Consider the following 18213-nt stretch of genomic DNA (forward strand, 5'->3'; position numbering starts at 1 on the left):
AACACAAACTGTAAAAAGAACCCTGATAAGGTATATATTATCCTCCTCCAAGTTGTTCCCAAGATGATAACTCAACTTCTCAGTTGACTTTTAGCTTCCTTGAAATGATGCAAACTTAGCTCTGGTGAGGATCTGGCCCCTTGAGCCTCCATTCCCAGAAAGGCTAGTGTTATTCCCAATTTTGTCCAACTTTGTGTGCGTGCAGGATGCTCTGTGTGGATATACCCTGTACCAGAGGGATCTCCAGAGATACCTTTGCAGCCTCACCTCATTCATCGGCATGTGGGTATTGCCTCGTTTAACCCACCAAGGATGAAAACAGATGGGAAGCAGAATAGAAAAAAAAAAAGTAGAAGAGGAAAGACATCAACACTTGCTATGAATTGGTCTTTGGTATTTGTCATAAATTCACTTGCACAAGGATTTTTAGCATTATCTGCGTGGCCCCTGTCAGCTCATGTCTTTGCAGGTAGCATGGATGGGGAAGGAAGAGGAGAAGCCACGGCCTTCCCTTGCACAGGGACAGTTGCCTCGAGTGCAAGAAAATAAAAAAGGAAGCGACACTGATAGCTTCTGGCAGAGCTTGTCAACCCGAACCTTTGCTTGGGGTGGAACTGAATCAAAGGCAGAGGTGAAAGGAAGTGATGGGCCGAGAGCTTCAGGCTGCTAAAGCAGCCGGCTGGGGCCCCCGTGTCTGCAAAGATCCCGCTGCAGCAAGAGAGGAGTGTTTGCTGTGGACAGCACTGATGCTAGGGCAGCGTCAGGGACCTGTGTGTATCACCAGCCTTCGGACAGCTGGAGTGGCTTCTGTGTGCCTCTGAGGACTGGAGTCCTTCCCTTGTCACAGTTTTACTTAAAACGTTGCATTCACCAGCCCTCAAATAATTCATGCTATGCCCTCCTGGGTAAACCAAAGCCAGATGCATGTAGCACAGTGGATTTATGAGCTCCTTTGGGGGACATGGTAGCACCGAGATGCTTGGCGGACCTCCCCTCCCATGCTTCCCACCATGGGGATCACAGCGGGATTCTTGGGGTGCCACAGAGCAGAGTTTAAATGGTTCCCCCCAGCTCACATCTAGCATTTGCTTGGGTTTATTTGCTGTGGGTACCATCAGCGGAGGAAATCCAGTTAGGGATTTTTCTGTGGTAACTGAGCAAAAATGGGTCATTTTTGGCAGCCGAGTTGTGAAGCGTTGTGATGGGCAGACAGCAGCAGTAGGGTTTGATTTCAGAAGACTGAGTCAGTTTGCCTTTTTGGTAGTTAGGTCCAAAATTAAATTCCACTTCCATGAAGTCAAAATCTGAACTCATTGGATGCTTTCTGGCATAACAGCATTTCATTTACAAAAAATGGTGATTCACTGGAACCAGAGGTGTCCATGAGAACATGCTTTTGTCCAACTGGGTTTCTCTGGGTCTACAACAAAACTTCTGGTCCAAGTTGGAGAAAGAGAGGTCTGATTTGGAGCAAGGACCTGCGCCAAGGTGGCCTCATCCTCATACCTGAGTGTCCTAACCACAGAGCTAAGGGTATGTTGGCGTGAAGTTAACAAATAATAAATCTCTCTTACTGGAGCTGTTTTGCTGGATCTAAATTATTAAATATCCTTTGGAGCGAAAACTCATATCCACATCCTAGATGGGTGCCAGGGATATATAGTCAGCTTTTGTCTCTCTTTCGTGGTCTTTCCTGTTGGAGCTATTCCGTTTTGTACAAAATGGGCTAAATAAATAATTCATGGACTAAAGAGAGATGGACTTGGTAGCTAGATGGTTATGGCACTTTTCTGAGCTGTGAGGGCATCACGGGTAATTCTCTGCTCCGGTGAATAATTGCCTATTTATTTATACTCACCGGACCAGCAGCAGAAGGGGGTGATAGAAGCTCTCTCTGCTCCCACCCAGCTCAGGGACCGGGGGACTCTGGATTGCAGGAGGCAGCTGAGGGACCTCAGTCCTCAGCTGAAGGCTATAATAAAGTGTGAAAAGTCTTTTTTTTTTTTTTAATTTAATTTTTTCCTTTTTTATTTTTTCTTTTTTTTTGAGAGCAAAACAAGCCTCGTGTTCAACACGACTTAGCTAACAGGAGGGCTGGTGCCACATGGCATTGCTGCAGTGAATTTGGAGCCCTCCACCAGCTCCTGGGCTGTGCTGGGAAACCAAGCAACCCTTGGGTGAGCTTCAGCCAGGGCCTGGATTTTGTCTCATCATCAGCTCAGCCCACGGAGAGGCACAAGAAAGGGAAAGGAAAAACGGGACATTTTTCCTTTATTTCTCCTAACCTTTATTTTTTCTCTCCTTTCCACCTATCTGCGTTTTCCCCTCAACAAAGTTTCCCCTTTGCTCACTGTTTCCCTCATGGATAAGTAGGGTTAATAACTGTCTAATTAACCTGCCTGCAACGTGGGAGTTAGAATTAGTGAGATGAGAGCCAGCCAGGCCCTGTGAGGCCACTGTGCCCACAGGTTATCCCACCGCAGGGTCTCAGAGCAGCAGTGAATATCCCCGCGTACCAGACCCCACCTTGCAGGGGCTGCTCTTCCCACCCTAGCCCAAGGAAGCCTCGTTAGCTTTCTGCAGGCTTTGTCGTGATGCCAAAACCTGGTGTGCAGTACTCTAGGGGTACCTGTGGCTCCTCCTTCTCCCTGGTGCTTCATTGCATGGCCAGCTCATCGGAGCCATGCTGCTGGGGGGGGGGGAGGGGGGGTGTGGGTGCTCATCTGCATTGCTCCACTCCAGACAGCTTCATGTGCACACAGTCCTGAGTAAGTACCAGTGTGGGTTAAAACATGAGTGTTTTCCAGTGAAAGAGATGCTGGTTCTTCAAGAGTGTCCCAAGTCTCTCAAAGCCACCAGTGAAGCCAGGTGGGACGCAGACTGGGCTGCCCAGTCCCCTGCCAGCTCCCCGGGCTGCTCCAGCTGCCCATCAGCCTCCCGGGGTGCCTGCTCCCCAGCCCAACAAAGTGCTGCTCAGGGTGGAAATTACATTTCCCAGCTAGCTCCGCTAAATACTTTTATCTGCAGTTTTATCCAGCTGTTCAGGCAGAGGCAGCCAAAGCCCACTTCATTTTTTTTTTAATTATTTTTTTCCATTTTCTTTTTTTCCCCCCACTGCTGGCATCTGGAGTACTCATACCTGGAGGCAGGTGACCTCCTGTGCTGGGATGAGGTGGGAGGTGTTGCCAGACTGCAATGAACTGGGAAGCATCTTTCTCTTTCCTACTATCTCTCTCTGCTGCACCGTCACAGCTGAAGGCAATCCAGGACTTTTTTCCCTGCACGAGCCCCAGTGCTTATCCGAGCTAGATTTTCAGGTTGCACAACAGCCTTGTACCCTGCCTGCACCTCTGTTCCTCCACCCCAGTGCAGCAGCAAAAGAACGAAGGGAAGATCTAGCCTTGCACCATGGGGTATCTGCAATGGATAGTGGTCTGGGGAGAGTCAGAGGCCTCCTTCATCTGGTTCAGAGCCAAATTATTAATTTTCTACTGCTAAGCTTGCAAAATGCAATAATAATAATAAGCCATATTGACCAAAATATGTTTTCTGCTTCCTTTCAGGGAATCTGACTAAACATATGAAGTCAAAAGCCCACAGCAAAAAATGTCAGGAGATGGGCGTGTTGGTATCTTCACTGGTGGATCTGGAAGCCGAAGAAGGTAAAATTCTTTAACTTTATAAACTTGATATTGCTTCTGAGAAAAGTCAGTATGTATTCAAGCAAAAGACGTGGGGTGGTTTTGTTCACCCAAGGCTCCTTCCAGCACCTAAGAGTGAATTTCTGCTTGCACTGGGTGAGTTGCAGAGCCATCCTGGGGAACTTCATCGATGGGATGGTCTATGAGCCCGTGTCTTCCTGCTGGGGCTTTGTGCCTGTTCGTCTGAAATATTTTGGCTGGCTGCAGACGCAAGAGTAAACAGACAGATAGGGAGCATCCTGCGTTTGGTGCAGTGCTCCGCATGTGGGCTATATACATAATAATAAATACGGGATCTGTGGCGTGAGAAGGTGCTCTTCGGTATTTGGGCTATGTCTAGTGAGCATTTCAGTGCAGAAGCCTGATGGCTATGCTCCAGCAGAGCCTGTGTGTCTCGTGGTTGTAGAGGGGGTCCCAAAGCAGCAAAATGAGACCCCCAAGAAGCCTCGCATGAGGCTCTAACCTCCCCCTCTTCACTGCTGCAAGCACAGTCTTGTGGGTAAAGGACAAAAGGTCACTCCTGGCACCACTGGTTAGGATCTGGAGCTGAAGTGCTGAGCATGAGCAGATGCTCGCGCTGCTGCGCTGATGTTCTTGCCAAGGAGATGCGCTCCCGTGACATGGAAGGAGCACCGGAGAAGGACATTTCCATGAAAATCATATTCTAGGGACCTGCCCTGAATGTCTAGACTGATCATGGGAGACTCTGAATTACAAATGCAAACCCAGGAAGGCCTAAATTACTGGAGCAACCCTGGGCTATGTCTTCAGGGACTGGTGCAGACATGAGCAAAAGGATCCAGCCTGCACCCTGCCCCACTGCTGGGAGCCTCAGCAAAGCAGGACGGGGGCAGCTGCTTCCTTCATCCCTCACTCTCCCAGGTCTGTTTTGTGTGTAGGATGAAGGTGAACCACTCAGGTCTGTAGTGACCTGGAAGGTTTCTCAGCAGGGAAAGAGCCAGCAAAGCCAAAATAACATGGTGCTTTGACATTTAATGGCATTATTCTGATTGCTTTACAAGAAGATACATTTACCCTGACTCACCTGCTCATTTCTTTCATCTGCTTATGAGCAAACACAAAGTCTGTCCAAGGGTCTGTAAATTCAGGAGTCTGTCTGTGCTATGAGAAGTACACATGACTCTCTCATTTAGTAATTTCCGCCCTGATTTATAGTAGTACCTGCAGCTGAATTTCCCTGAAGTCATCCCAAAAAGCAGACCTACTCCTTGTGGGGGTTGGGCAGCATCAGGCAGGACTGTGGTGACCATGAGCACTTTGGCCTCCTGTCTCCATCAGAAATGTTGAGGGAAGGGTGAGGAAGATCTCCAAAGGAACATGTGGAAGTCTCTTGTATACTTAGCTGTCTGAGCTAGGAAGAGATATTTTACCCAAATTGTTGGAGGCTGTGGTCTGACAGCTGGGAAGGGTTAGGTTATGAGTCTCCAGGGACCAGTTAGATGTTTTTACAATTGTTATTCTGTTTCCTTTAGCAAGACCCCGGGTATTTGGGGTTGGAGCCGCAGTGCAGGATGACCGAGAAGAAGCCTTAGAGGTAGCGGACCTCAAGTCCTCATGAAATTTATCTTACCTGCATTTGCATTCGGCAGGTTGTTTGTGTTTATAGGATGCACAGTGCATACCAGCGATAGAGGGAAGAGAGGCGCTGGGGGTGCAGGTCCATCTCTGTCACTGTGTTTACTCCTGGAAGCATTTAGTGCCGCAGAGCAGGGTGGTGTTTTCTGTTTGCATTGCGTTGCAGGCTGGGCATGACACCGTTGACCATTCCTGGCTGCCGCCCCAGAAATCCCAGTATGAAAGCAGCTCTTGTGGCTGCATTTAGCGTTGTTCTTTCCCATTTCCCATTTCACTCCCCTGTCTCACCCCAAACCATTTAGATTCCCCGGTCCCTGGGATTCATTCTGCCACAGCCCACAAGGGTTTGTTGACAATGGGTTAACGCGAGCTTCATAAAACACATGGCACCACGGTTATTTTTATAAAGTGAACATCAGCTGAGCAAGTTCTGGAGACGGTGCTGTGAGCCAGGGAATGTTAACTCGGCAGGAACAACAAACAGCGCTTATCACCCCAGTCCCCTGCTGAGGTCAAGTCCATCAGAGGCTTTACTGGGATAGGGGCCGGTTCCCGGGCCATGGGCACTGTCGCATGCTTCCTGCTTTATAGGTAATTAAAAAATCATTAAGTGAGTTTCCATACAAGCCCATGATGGGAATGGGGTTTGCCTGTGTGCTGTGTCCTCAGGGTATAGCCACGCTGGCTAATTAAACACTCCTGGGGATATCTGCAGGCATCGGCATGCCGCTGTCCTAACTTAAACTGCAGGAGCGGTCCCCAGGTCATGTCTGGTCCGGGCCGTCTACCACACTTCCAAAAAAATATTGAGCACAGTTTGGGATTTATCATGGGCCCAGGACCACGCCTGAGCGGGAGGCTGGATGTGGCCATCCTGTGCTGGAGGTGAAGATGTGGGGTGATCGGTGCCAGCTGGCTGTGGAGCTCGTGCCACCATCCTGGGACAGACGTGGTCTGAAGGCCGATGTGATGGCCTGAGCAGACCATGGCTCAGTTTGCTAGCGGTGGGCCGGAGGAGACGCCTGAGGAGGTTAGCCAGCCCAAGCCCTCGTGACCTCATGGTGCAGCAGCACCAAGCCCTGTCAGGCTTGCGCTCAGGCTCAGGCCAGGTGTAGTCAGCTGGGCACACAGGGGACAAGGACATGGGAGAAATAAAGAGCCCTGCCACACTTCCACTGCTGTTACTAGACACCTGTGCCTGTTTTCACAGGGGCACATGCATCTACTTTGCTGCTGAGTTAATCTCTTAAAACCATCTCATTTCACTGAGCCTGCTTTTCTGTGTACCCAGTGGTGTGCTCAAGTTGTCATGTTAGAGAAACTTTTGCAAGTTGCAAAATGCACTGAGCTCCACAGCAGCGGGGAAGAAGGATGTACCAAGGGTGCAAATACCTCAAGGCTGAGGTGCATCTCTGCCTCAAGGGATTGTTCTCTTCCTTTTAAACTTATTGGACCTCTTGGCTTTTTTCTAGCTCTTCAGAACAACCTTTCGGCCGGACAGAGACATGCTCTACTTGGCTGGGACCTTTCCACAGGAGGGCATGGCTGAAAGAACCTGGTCAGGGATTTTGCAGTTGCTGTCCCAAGGGAGAAGTGCTGGCATGGCAGCAGCAGAGAGAGGCTGCTCCATGTGGGATTGCTGGAGGATTCCTTCAGTCCAGGAACAGACTTAAATAATTTACTAGCTCACGGTCCCCAAAAATCTCTCTCTGCTGTTATACCACCTACAGGTGATGCTTCTGCAGATTAAAGGCAGATAGGGAAAGCAGAAAGTGGCTCCTGAAATGTTGGTTATGTGACTCTGAAAAAACAAGTTTTATGTTAAACCTGTCCATTATAGTCAATTAGAACTAATGAATCAATTAATTGAGTGTCACTTTTGAAAACCTGCAGATCAGGAGCCCTATTTACGTTACACATAATTGCAGGCTTCTGAGGACAGAACCGCAAGGGCCCACTTAGCGGGTCGGGGGGAATGCTTCCATTCATCGTTTCGTTCAGTCGTGCATCCCAGGCTCACACATGGTTAATAGCAGCGCGTGGAGCAGTGCGAAAGCCAGACCAGGCTGTGAGCCAACAGGAGCTTGTGAAAACAGAGGGCTGGCAGGTGAGGAGGACGAGCTGGTCCCAGCCTTTGGCCTCACTGAGAGGGGAGGACTAAAGGAACAGCCCAGGCACGGTCGGCTGTGTGGCTGCGGGTCGGCTGGAAGAGCGCTCACCAGAAATGTTGGGACTGTCAGCTGGGGGACTTCTGTTTGGTCGTCGTTAAATCACTGCTCGCTAATTGTGGCTGAGCACGTGGTTGTTGGACACCTGCTAAGCCCACCGAGGGAAGGTCCTGCGGAGGCTGCAGAGGGATGGGAGCCCACGAGCTTTCGGAGAGGACTCCTCTCGCCGTGTTGCTGTTGGCTGTGCGGCAGCTTGCTGGAATGTGTTGTGCTGTCTGGACTGTATTGCATTATGCAAGCAACCCGTGTAATTTTAGAATTACGAAAAATATACAGTCCCCATTTCCTCCCATTGATGAAGACCATTTGTGTTTGTGTAAAGGGGACAGTCTGCCAGGAAGGAATGCAGAAAGGTGAAATCGGGAAGGCACGGTGTCAGAGGAGCATTTCCTTTCTCTCCGTCCATTCCGTCCATCTTCTTTTTCACCTGGTTAAAGCTAACACTGGATTTTTGCTGAAATTTCACATATTCTGCCTCATGAGTCAGGAGGCCTGTTGCTCATAGATGTCAAGTAAATACTAAATAAAACAGCCAACTGGAAGGTCGGAAGATTGTATTTGGTACTGTAATAGTTGGGGGTATGTGGATGGGTGACAAAAGAATGCAGAAATGGTGCATGAGAAATCAGAGATCGCAGCTGTGTCGCGCATCCCCTGCTCTCAGTGTAGTGGGTTGGAATAGCCTCCCCTGTGTAAACACACACTATCGTCTCTCTTCTTCCTGGAGAGGCTCAGAACAGAGCCTAGCGATGAGTAGTTTAATTAAAAAAGCAAAGAAAAATAAAGTGGCTATTTTCATGTGCAGGAGTAGTGCTGCACTCTCCTTCGGGGGCAGGCAGGGAGGGAGCAGCAGTTCCTAAAGCTCCCTGGATTATTTTAAACTCGAGCTGTATTTCACTTGATTGTTTTGATTTCTATTTAAGGGGCAGGGGAAAGAAGGGGGTGTTACTATAAAAGGAGATTGGAGCATAATTCTTCACTATTGCACTGATTTTGCTTGGTGTGACTGTACCAGTGTGGTGGAATACCATGAGGATAACACAAACGTAATGAGATGGCATGCAGAGCCCTCAAAGGCATTGATGGGGCACATTTTCCCTCCCTCCCTCTATCCCTCACCCCCAACCTCCAGTCTTCTCCTGCCATGCCCTTCCTCTCCCCATCAGCTCAGCAAAATGCTTCTGTGCTGCAAGCAGCCAGGGCTGCTGGTTCAGGCCTGAGCTCTCTGCCCACATGGAGCATGTTAGGAGGCCAAAGCAAAGTCCCTTTGGGATGTCCCGGGACTCACCGAGCCCTTCCCCTCTGTGGGAAATGCAAACAACATCCCAGTGCGCAACCGGCTTCACGTTTCCCTCACTCTGTCCTTCTGACCTTGCTGTCTGTCCTGGCCAGCGCCTGTCTGTACTGCGACTGGGGCCAAAAAAAAGGAGACCACACAGGAGAAGGCTCTCTGGACCTGACACCATGCAGCAGGGGCTGAGGCCGGAGCTGTCTGTCCATTCCTATGCCCACAGATGTCAGCCCACCAAGCCAGAGGCAGGGACTAGCTCGTAGCTCTGGTGGTGAGATACATTCCCTTTCCAGGCAAGAAATGTGCGCAGTTCACCCCAGAGCCGGGAGAATGAGTCTTTTGGAATAATATTTGTTCTGAAGTCAGTTCCTTTGGGAGTTTGCAAATAACCCGCTGCTGGATCCTGGGTCCAGCAAACACCATCATTATACAAGCATTGCACAATGCAAGCCAGCCTCTTGGTGGAGAGCTGCTAAATACATGCCTTGTTCCACTAGGGTCTGAGGGTTGCCAAATACTTTGTGAGCATTTACAGGTAAGGCCCCGTTATTCAAAGTAAACTGAATTAGGCGTTTATCCACAGATCACAGGGACTTCTCCCTGTGTGGCCATGTTGCCTTCTGAAAGCCACCCTGCCTGCTGCAAGCAGGTGTGGTCCAGCCTCTGCGTTAACTCCATTGAGTTTCCCTTCTGGCTTGTCCTGCTGATGGCAGCCCTACATGGAAAACTGTGTCAGTGTCCATCGGAGGAGGAGCAGCGTCCTAGGATGAACTGATGGGGAGGAGAAGCCAGCAGTGCTGCAGTTAGCTGCCTGGCTCCATGCAGGTGTCCAAGCAGCAGCTAGGCTCTCCCCTTGCAAAGCAGGGAGCAAGCGTGTCCCATCAGCACTGCACCCACTGCCTTGGTGCTTGGCTCATGCAGAGTTCGAGAAATTGGTATTTTCTTAGCCCCTCGGGAGCAGTGGGAACTTGCAGAAAAGCCTCCTGACAGCACGATTTTGTTGAGCTACAGTGACATCCAGTGGCTGTTCCCGATGGACCTCTTGAAGCTGAACTTTCATTTTTCTAGCATCCACTGCACATCTGTCATGGGAAAATGCAGGTTTTCTCTGCGCAGAGCAGAGGGTGACAGCAGCGATCTGCTTGCAAGCTTGGTGCTCATCTCAGAAAGCTTCTGCTGGCTCTTCAAGTAGAAGAGAGATACTGTATTTTATATATACAGGCAGATAGGTTTCAAATTCTTTGGAATTTGCTTTCTATATACTCCACTCAGTTTACAGACTCTTATTATCAAAGCATCACAATGTGAGGCTTTCCACAGACATGTCTGCATCATAATTGGGAAAAACCACGGAGGTTCTTTCAGCGCTGTTGTTTGCATTTTTAATAAAAACCTGTCTTGTTAATCTTTAAATGTCATGTTATCTAGACAGGACAAGGCCCAACACATGGAAGATGGGAGCTGTCATCCCAGCAGCCTTCCTGTGCTTTAGCAGCTGTAGACATTTTGTGGGCACCATTACAACAAATAGCTGTAAAAAGAATATCAAAGGATGATAGTGCTGCTGTCCTCCTAATCTAGCCAGAGCTTTTTTTCATTCCTGGAGAAAGGCAGCCAGGCTGTGTGATGGTGTACGGCAGAAGCAGGGGCCTATGGCAGAGCAATGGCTGGAGCCAAAATTTGGGCAGAGGAGGTGGTTGCAGTGGTGAGATTCACTGAGCTCAAAGCAGTGAAGGCACTGGGACCATCAGGAGCAGAAGTGGAACAGAGGGCAAAGCTGCAGGCTTCAAAGTGTGAGATGACTAGATCTAGGAAATAACTGGGTCCTCCCTGCTCTTGTCCCATTAGAACTTTTGAGCAGATTTATCACAAAACCAGCCTGTGTCTGTTTGTGTGTCTTACGCTCTCTGTTTTGTGTCTGCCCATCCCTGCAGGAACCAGTGAAGACCTATTCCAGGACTCTGAGGGGCGGGAGGGATCTGAGCCTATCGAGGAACATCAGTTTTCAGACCTAGAGGAATCTGACGATGATGATGACAATGAAGATGATGAAGATGAGGAGGAAGAGGAGAGCCAAGATGAGCCACCTTTAAAGTTGCCGGAAGGCAAACATACCGGCCCACCAATGCACTCTTTAGGTGGCTCTCCATCTTCTCAAGAGGAAGGCACTGAAACAGCATTGTCCTTAGCCCAAGAAACTGTTTCCAGCAGCCAAAAAGTAGGTGAAGGCCAGCAGGCCTCCTCCTCTGGGCTGGAAACCAAGTGGTCAGCAGACGGCAGTGACATTGCTGTGTGCCACAGCTTCTTGAGTCTCCACAGACCAGCTTTGACTTCCACCGAACAATTGGCTTCTGCTGAAAGGGAGTCTGTCACAAGGCCACAGATGTCCTCAGCTATGGACCTGTCAACCTCAAAAGACACCTCCCCGAGAAAAAGGTGGTCTCCGAGCCAGGATTCTGGCAGAGGTGGTGGCAGCAGCAGACCAATGCTAGCCAGAAAGCACCTGTTAACCAAAAATGAAACTTCACCGAAACGGTTCTCACCAACAGGAGAACTGTCCTCTCTAAGGTGCCTGTCTCCGGGGAGAGGGTTGTCTCCTTGCCAGCGCGTCTCTCCCAGGAGGGAGGCATCTCCCCTGAGATGTGTGTCACCAAGACTTGAGCTGTCACCCAGCAGGCATCTTTCCCCCAGAAGAGAGCTGTCCCCAAGAACATACCTTCCACCAGAAGGGGATGTCTCCCCTGTGAGGCACTCGTCTCCGAGCAGAGAGATGTCATCAGTCAGATATTTATCGCTGAAGAAAACGTTGCCCCCAGGCTGTTCAGAGTCACCTAGGTATCCATCACCTGGGAAAGAGGACTTGCCTGGTACAAGCAAATTAGCAGCAGATGACAAAGTTCAAAGCTCATATCAAGCCCAGCATGGAATATTATCTTCGATGCCTCTACCTCACAGGTTCTTTGGCAAAAACGTACAGCTCTATGAGTCCAAGCTGGTAAGTTCAAGCCCCTCTTTCCCTCTAATACGTTCTCTGGTATGTTTTTTACTGAACCTTGCAATGCAGAAGTGCATAGTGTCTGTAACTGTGACTGATGTCGCAGGTAACCCAGGGAAGAGTGACAGTGGACCACAATGTGTTCTGCACCTGCTGGTCTGGTCCCATTAGAAGGGACAAATAAAGTTGTCCCTTCTCCAAGGGGCTATTTACTCTCCCTGAACCAAGCTGTTCTTGCTTTTCCTCCCGAAGAAAGCAGTAAGGATGTCCACTTAATAATGTCTGAAATTGTCACAAAGAGACTTTTTCCCTGGGAATTTCAGACCTGTTTCTTAGATTTCACCAGTTTGGGTGAAGCTCTACCCACTTTTCTGTGGTCAGTGACCTGAACCAGATTTGGGCTAGCCAAGGGTCTTACACCCTGTTGCTGACTCCTGGGCTATGTGGATGTGTAGCCACCTCTGTTAGATTAACTGCTGAGAAATGTTTGTTTGGACATCTCTGATTTCATCTCACTTCTCTCTTCAGCACAGAGAGGTGCTTCCCACTGGGTCCAGAAAATTATTTAATCTCTCTGCTGGACATATCAAATCCTATGGGTAAAGGAAAATTACATGTTCCTCCCACTGCTACAGGCAAATTAGATGTCGGGTTTGGTGGAACGTTAAGAGATCTCCCATTTCTGCTGATGTGCCTGGCTTTCCTGTAATTTATGCTGATGAACATGAGATCCAGCTGCTGGAGTTGCTCTGCTGTGAAACTGGTGTGAGGAGACACTCGAGCCCTTAGGGCCTGCCCTGGGAAGAGAGAGGCCTTTATCCAGCCCTCGGAGGACCGGTCGCGGCAGATGCTGACCCAGGTCTTCCCCAGAAAAGCCACGCTGCCCAGTGTGCGTTTCTCCCGTGTCTTTGACAACGTTCCCTCTTTTGGTGCTACCTTCCTTCTGCTTTCCACTATGAGTGTTTGCCTTACCTTCCCAGAGGCCATCAGATATTTTAGGCCAAAGCTTTTACCTACTTTAATGCTGTTTCCCTTCCCTTTTGATTAACTTTCTGTGGTGAATCTCAGGGCTGTGGAAACCCCAGTCCTTCAGCTATAAACCATCTCTGTCAGGAAAACTGCCCACCGCTACTGGTCGTAGCAAATCCTCTAAACTCTCTAGTCCACAGTGAGAGACAGCAGTACCTACCCCTGCTTATCTGCCCCTTCCCACCTTGTTACTTACGCTCTCACCCACATACCTATTTCCTCCATTGTCCTGCTCCTCTTACGCACCCAAACTCACCTCTGTTGCTTCTTTCCATAGCAACTATAAACTTTCCTCTCATTGCTGAGATGGACAGCTAGGCTTTCATTGCAAAATTACATTCCTGTTAAGGCCACAAGAGGCAGAAAGATCAGAGCTGGATTTGTTGGATACCCACATGGAGCTCAGTGTCCTTTATGGTAATTGTGTCCATCACTTGGAAACTTAAAGATGTACTGAGCTTAGCTTGAGTAAAAGGCTTTTGTCCAGGTCTGTGCATCAGGTCTCACCATGGCCACGTCTTTTCCCACTGGCTCCTGCTGCAGGTAGCCTCTCCTCCTGATGGCTGTTTCACCAGTGAGAGGATTTGTTTGGGGTTTCCCAGCACCCTTACAGTGATTCTGCCAAGACCGTGTGGATAAGTGACATTTAGGAAGCATTTGATTTTGTAACTGCTGGCCAAGTAATCGCTATCTTCTGTGGCTCTTGCTTTCTCTCTCCATCTCTCTTTTGCTGCCTTCCTCTGCCACCTCTTCGTAGAGATCCAGCTCAATTCTCCATAGTTCCACAGATTTGCCCTCCAGTGAATCCTCAAATCATATAACCCCATCTTAATGGGCAGTTTATTTCAGTTTCTGTTGCTTCCTCTTCTTGGGAGTCCTGTTTAGGGGTTTAGTTATAAGCTCATCACTAATTAATCCATTTCTGTTTAGCCACATATCTCTCCATGATGTACATTAGGAAACTATGTGAAGCACCGGGAGAGAAAGAGGAAAAGGTAAATTGGTAGGGTCTTAACCCTTGATTTCTACAGACCACACCATGAGGGTGGTGGTGGGGACCACACTGTTGGGTGTGCTTTTTGTTCATGCTCTCTCCCTCAGTCCAAAGCATCCTTGCAATTAGCACCTGTAAGGATGTAATGTTGCTTTAGTAAAAATGCAATAAAAAGTATTAATATTATTCTGGGTGCTGAGAAAATCCATGTACCAAAAGGGATCCGAGGATGCTGGGAATGCTGGCATCCTCTGCTGGGGTTTCAGAGGCCACTCTGATAAAGAGCCAAGCCTGAACCAAAGCCTTGGGTCTGTGCCCTAACAGACTGTGTGCATTTGTGTACCCAGAAGGCAAATGCCGCAGGCTCTCTTGCTCCTTAAGGGTTTGGAGTCCCGAGCCTCCCTCAGTTGATTGATCTCCCTCCAAATTAAAATTAAATGTTAACCGAATCGATCCTTATAATGATCATTAATGATGCTAGTGCTGTAACGCATGCATTGCATTGATTTGGCTGTTTTTTCTTCCCTGTCCGGTGCAGAAGATAGAACCGAGAAGCCCAACATGCTCACCTGGCGTCACGCAGCCCGTCTGCTCCAGACCCTTGCAGGCACATCATGAAATCCACATCCATGCTCCCAGCCGAGGGGAAGAGAATGTCTTCAGCCACCTCCCATTGCATTCACAGCAGCTCGTGAGGACCCCGTACCCCATGATTCCCATTGGGGGCATCCAGATGGTCCAGGCAAGGCCAAGCACCCATCCCAGCTTGGTGCCCAGCTCAGTCGTGTCCTTGCAAGGGGGATACTTTGCATCTGGCAGCAGTGGCTTCGCGGAATTCAGCCAGGCTCCCGAGAGGGACGAGGAACCACAGGTCCCACAGGAGCCTTCATCAGCATCTGTCTCCCCGGTTGCAAAAGTTTCTAAATACACGCTGTCCCCAGAGCCCACAAACAGCAGTTACTTGGAAGAGAAAATGAGGACTAGTGAGCTTCAGCAAAAGACAGACCAGGAGGAATACAGGGTAAAAGCGTTCGCCGAGTCCAGCCACGCCAAGCAGGCGGGCTGCTCGGCATCCCCAGCCAGCCCTAGCACAAACGACGAGCACTCTCCAAAGCCTTCGACGAGTGGGGACGACCCCTTGAAAAAACCGGGCGAGAAGCAATGTGGCAGCTCAAGCACTTCTTTGGAATCATCCTGCACTTTCATCTCAGATCTCCCTGCCCAGCCGTTGGACCGGAGCAGCAGCACCGGCTGCCTCTCAGAGCCCTCCGCCAGCCACCCGCACGCCCACCCGTTGTCCGTCCGGAGGAGAAACCTCTCCGGAGAGCCCAGCCGCCCAGGGGGAACCTCCAGGAAGAGCAGTCCACACCTAGAGCACGCAGATTTAGGTCAAACTCAAAAAAAGGTGGATGAAAACACGGGAAGTACTTAAGCCTCCACCATCTGTTCCACCTTTAGGCTTCCTATGTAAAATCAACAGACATTTTCAACACTATTTCCTTTAGTATAATCATCGCTATAAGAAGCACTCTAGTGAATGACCAAACCCATGGAAGATTCCTGGTTTTCTTTGTCCCAGTCTGGTATTATCTCCACATGTATGCAGTTACTTGTGCCTTTTTCTATACCTTTTGTTGCTTGAAATGTACAAAAATGTTTGAGGCTGTGAATATTTTTTTAGAGTTTTTTGGAAAGGGGTTTGTTAGACCTCGTCTTTTTTGCCATTTAGGTGTGCGTTATTATGGGCCTGAGAGATGCAGAAAGGAAAGGGTTAAGCATTTTAAGAGGAAGAAGATGCACTGAAAACAAAAACAAAAAAAACCTTTTTTATATTGATTAAATGATTAAAAAGAAAACCAAACCCTTGCTCCTGTGTACAGAAGTTTATGATTCGTATTTATTACATGCTTTATTTAATTCTCGCAAAGTGCTTGTTTTTTTTTTCTTGCATCCCTCTGATTGCCTATGGTTGTGCTTTAAACACTTGAGACTGCTTTACATTTGAAAAACGTGTTTACCCTGAACTTGTAAATGAAACTAGCACTTCCTCGAGGAGGGGGAGGTCTGTTCCCCGTGAGAGAAATTTTCACTCAAAAATAAAAAATAATCGTGAGCATCTCTCCCTCCTGCAGAACCCATCAAAGCACTTTTTTAAAAAGAGACACACACATTAAAAAAAAAAAAAGGAAAAAAAAAAAAAAAAAGAGAAGTTCTTCTTCAAAGATTTTTACTGCAAGAACGTAGGAATGTATCGAATGTAACCCTGGTGCCAGGACTGGCCTCCTGCTTGCTTTAATCCTGCCATCCCACGCCCGGCATCGCCCGGCATAGTCCTGCGTGTGCCTGAGAGCTCTGTTCTGGGCTCTGGAAGCCCTCTGTAAATGCCCAGCCTTGCTTTAAGGGTGGCAGTAAACGCTCAGCCTTGTGACCGTTTTTCCTCCATAGTTTTTAAGTCGTGGACAAGCTCCCTCCATCCCATCCCCGCTCAGCCCGGGCTGGTTTTGCTTCGCTGAGCTTTAGGGATGCCGGAGGAGTTTGTGCTCTGCTCCGTAACTCCTGACTTACAGTGCCCGATTTTATTTGTATTTATTTATTTAAACAGAACATCACAGATGTAGCCCTTATTGCGCAGATGAGCCCTTTTTTGGTGTTTTGGAAGAAAAAGTTACAACGCTGAGCGGTTAATGTTTGCAGTCGGCTTGTTCGGCATGCATGGTAACTTTTTCCAGAGCAAATTTTTCACTCTGACCATCCGTGGCGGAGCAATGGCCTCTACTGCCAATAGATGCGATACCAAATACAGAGAGACCCGATGGAGCCATTCCTCTCCGTCACGTCAACATGCTTTTTAAAATACAAATCTTCGATACAAGTTTGTCCTAGCAGACAGCAGGCTCTTTACTACTTCAGAGGGTTTTCTGGTCTATGTAATGGAATCTGTACAAACCTTTCATTTTATTTTATTTTATTTTATTTTGTTTTATTTTATTTTATCAAAAGAAAAAAAAAAGAGAGAGATATGATAAAAATATTTAACCAGTGGACCAGTTCTTTCTTCTTTCAGAGCTGTTCCAGGTTATCGGGTACGTAACACACTTTTTTAAAAAAATAAAAAAAATAAAATTAAAAAAAATAAATAAAAGAAAACCCTGAATGAGAACATATTTCCTTGCCAGACTTGATGAGCTATGAACTGTTCCCGTTTCATGGGCAAATACTATAGTTTTTTTAATAATCTGTGATTTTAATTTTTATTTTTTTGCTTTTCTTGTAAAGGGAATTAAGTACAAAAGAAGATATCATGGAAATAACATTAAGGCTGTGACACTGACCAAAACAACGTCCAGAACCCATTTCTACCTTAATTAGCACTTTTATTAAGTTTCCCTTTTTCCCATCTTCCCCTCTCTGGCCCCCAGCCTGGAAGCTGGTCCTGCTTTCAAAGCCAGCCAGATCCCAGGGCAGAAGCCAAGGGCTGTGAGTTCAATTCAGCCCAGCATCTCTGCTCAGAGAAACTCCTAAGCACCAGCTTAAATCCTCCTTGTTTTAATAGCATTTGAGTGTGTGCTTAGTACCGAGATGCCTTGGAGCGGGCTGCTCAGCCCTGGTCGCGGTGAGCAGCCCTGGTTACCATCTACCCCTCCAAGTCCAGCACCAGGTTTGAATTTCCTGGCTTCTGCCACTTTTTTCCCCCCTTGCCCTTGTCACACTCTTAACATTATTCCAAGGTAGCTTTTTGTATTTAATTTTTTAAAAATATATATACATATATATATATATAGAAACTGTACATAAAGAAAAACAATGCAGCAGTTGTGCACTCAGCATCCTGTTTTCATTAGGTGCATTTGATACGAGCTTTGGGCTAGATCAAATTTGCTCAGTTTCTTTCTGTAACTATATTGTAATCCTTGACCTGTTGATCCTTGGCACAGGTAGGTTTTTTTTTGTGTGTTTCTTTTATTTTTTATTTTTTTCCCCCTCCATCATTTCTGAACAGAGGGGGGGGGCGGGGGGGGGGGGGGAAAGTCTACCAAAATCCAGAAACCACTCAGTCCATTGCTTTCTTTTTGTGTTTTTATTGTTATTTTATTTTTTATGATTTTTTAAAGCTTTTCCAGACGTTCAAGATGAGTGGAAGCATTCTGCATCTCAGCTGCAGGGCCTCGCGGCTGGCACTGCACGGGGCGCAACTGCCTGGCTGCCTTCGCGTGCATCTGAAAAGCGGGGAGAGGTGGGAAGGGGCCATGCAGCTGCGAGATGCTCCCTGGATTGTGCCCCACTCAGATCCTGCACCCACCAATGGCTGCCATGGAGTGGGTGCATGTGGGGACAGCTGAAAACTCAGGAGCAAGGTGAAAAAAGCCACGCTGAGTCGC

General features: G+C 48.2%; 1 protein-coding gene across 11 annotated transcripts in view; it reads left to right on the forward strand.

Moving 5' to 3' along the window:
• The window catches only part of HIVEP3 (HIVEP zinc finger 3), a 254857-nt gene extending 239007 nt beyond the window's left edge, over positions 1–15850 (forward strand). For 8 of the 11 annotated variants that reach the window (XM_050715102.1, XM_035565061.2, XM_050715103.1 and 5 more), the window contains 3 exons: positions 3564–3662; positions 10751–11811; positions 14373–15850. In XM_050715102.1, the coding sequence (XP_050571059.1) occupies positions 3564–3662; positions 10751–11811; positions 14373–15266 (2054 nt within the window). In that variant the 3' untranslated portion in view covers positions 15267–15850. The other 3 variants (XR_007709111.1, XM_050715107.1, XM_050715106.1) reach the window with 3 other exon arrangements.
• Positions 15851–18213: the final 2363 nt, after the last annotated feature.

The sequence above is a fragment of the Cygnus atratus genome, chromosome 23 (assembly GCF_013377495.2).
Source record: "Cygnus atratus isolate AKBS03 ecotype Queensland, Australia chromosome 23, CAtr_DNAZoo_HiC_assembly, whole genome shotgun sequence".
Lineage (NCBI taxonomy): Eukaryota > Metazoa > Chordata > Aves > Anseriformes > Anatidae > Cygnus > Cygnus atratus.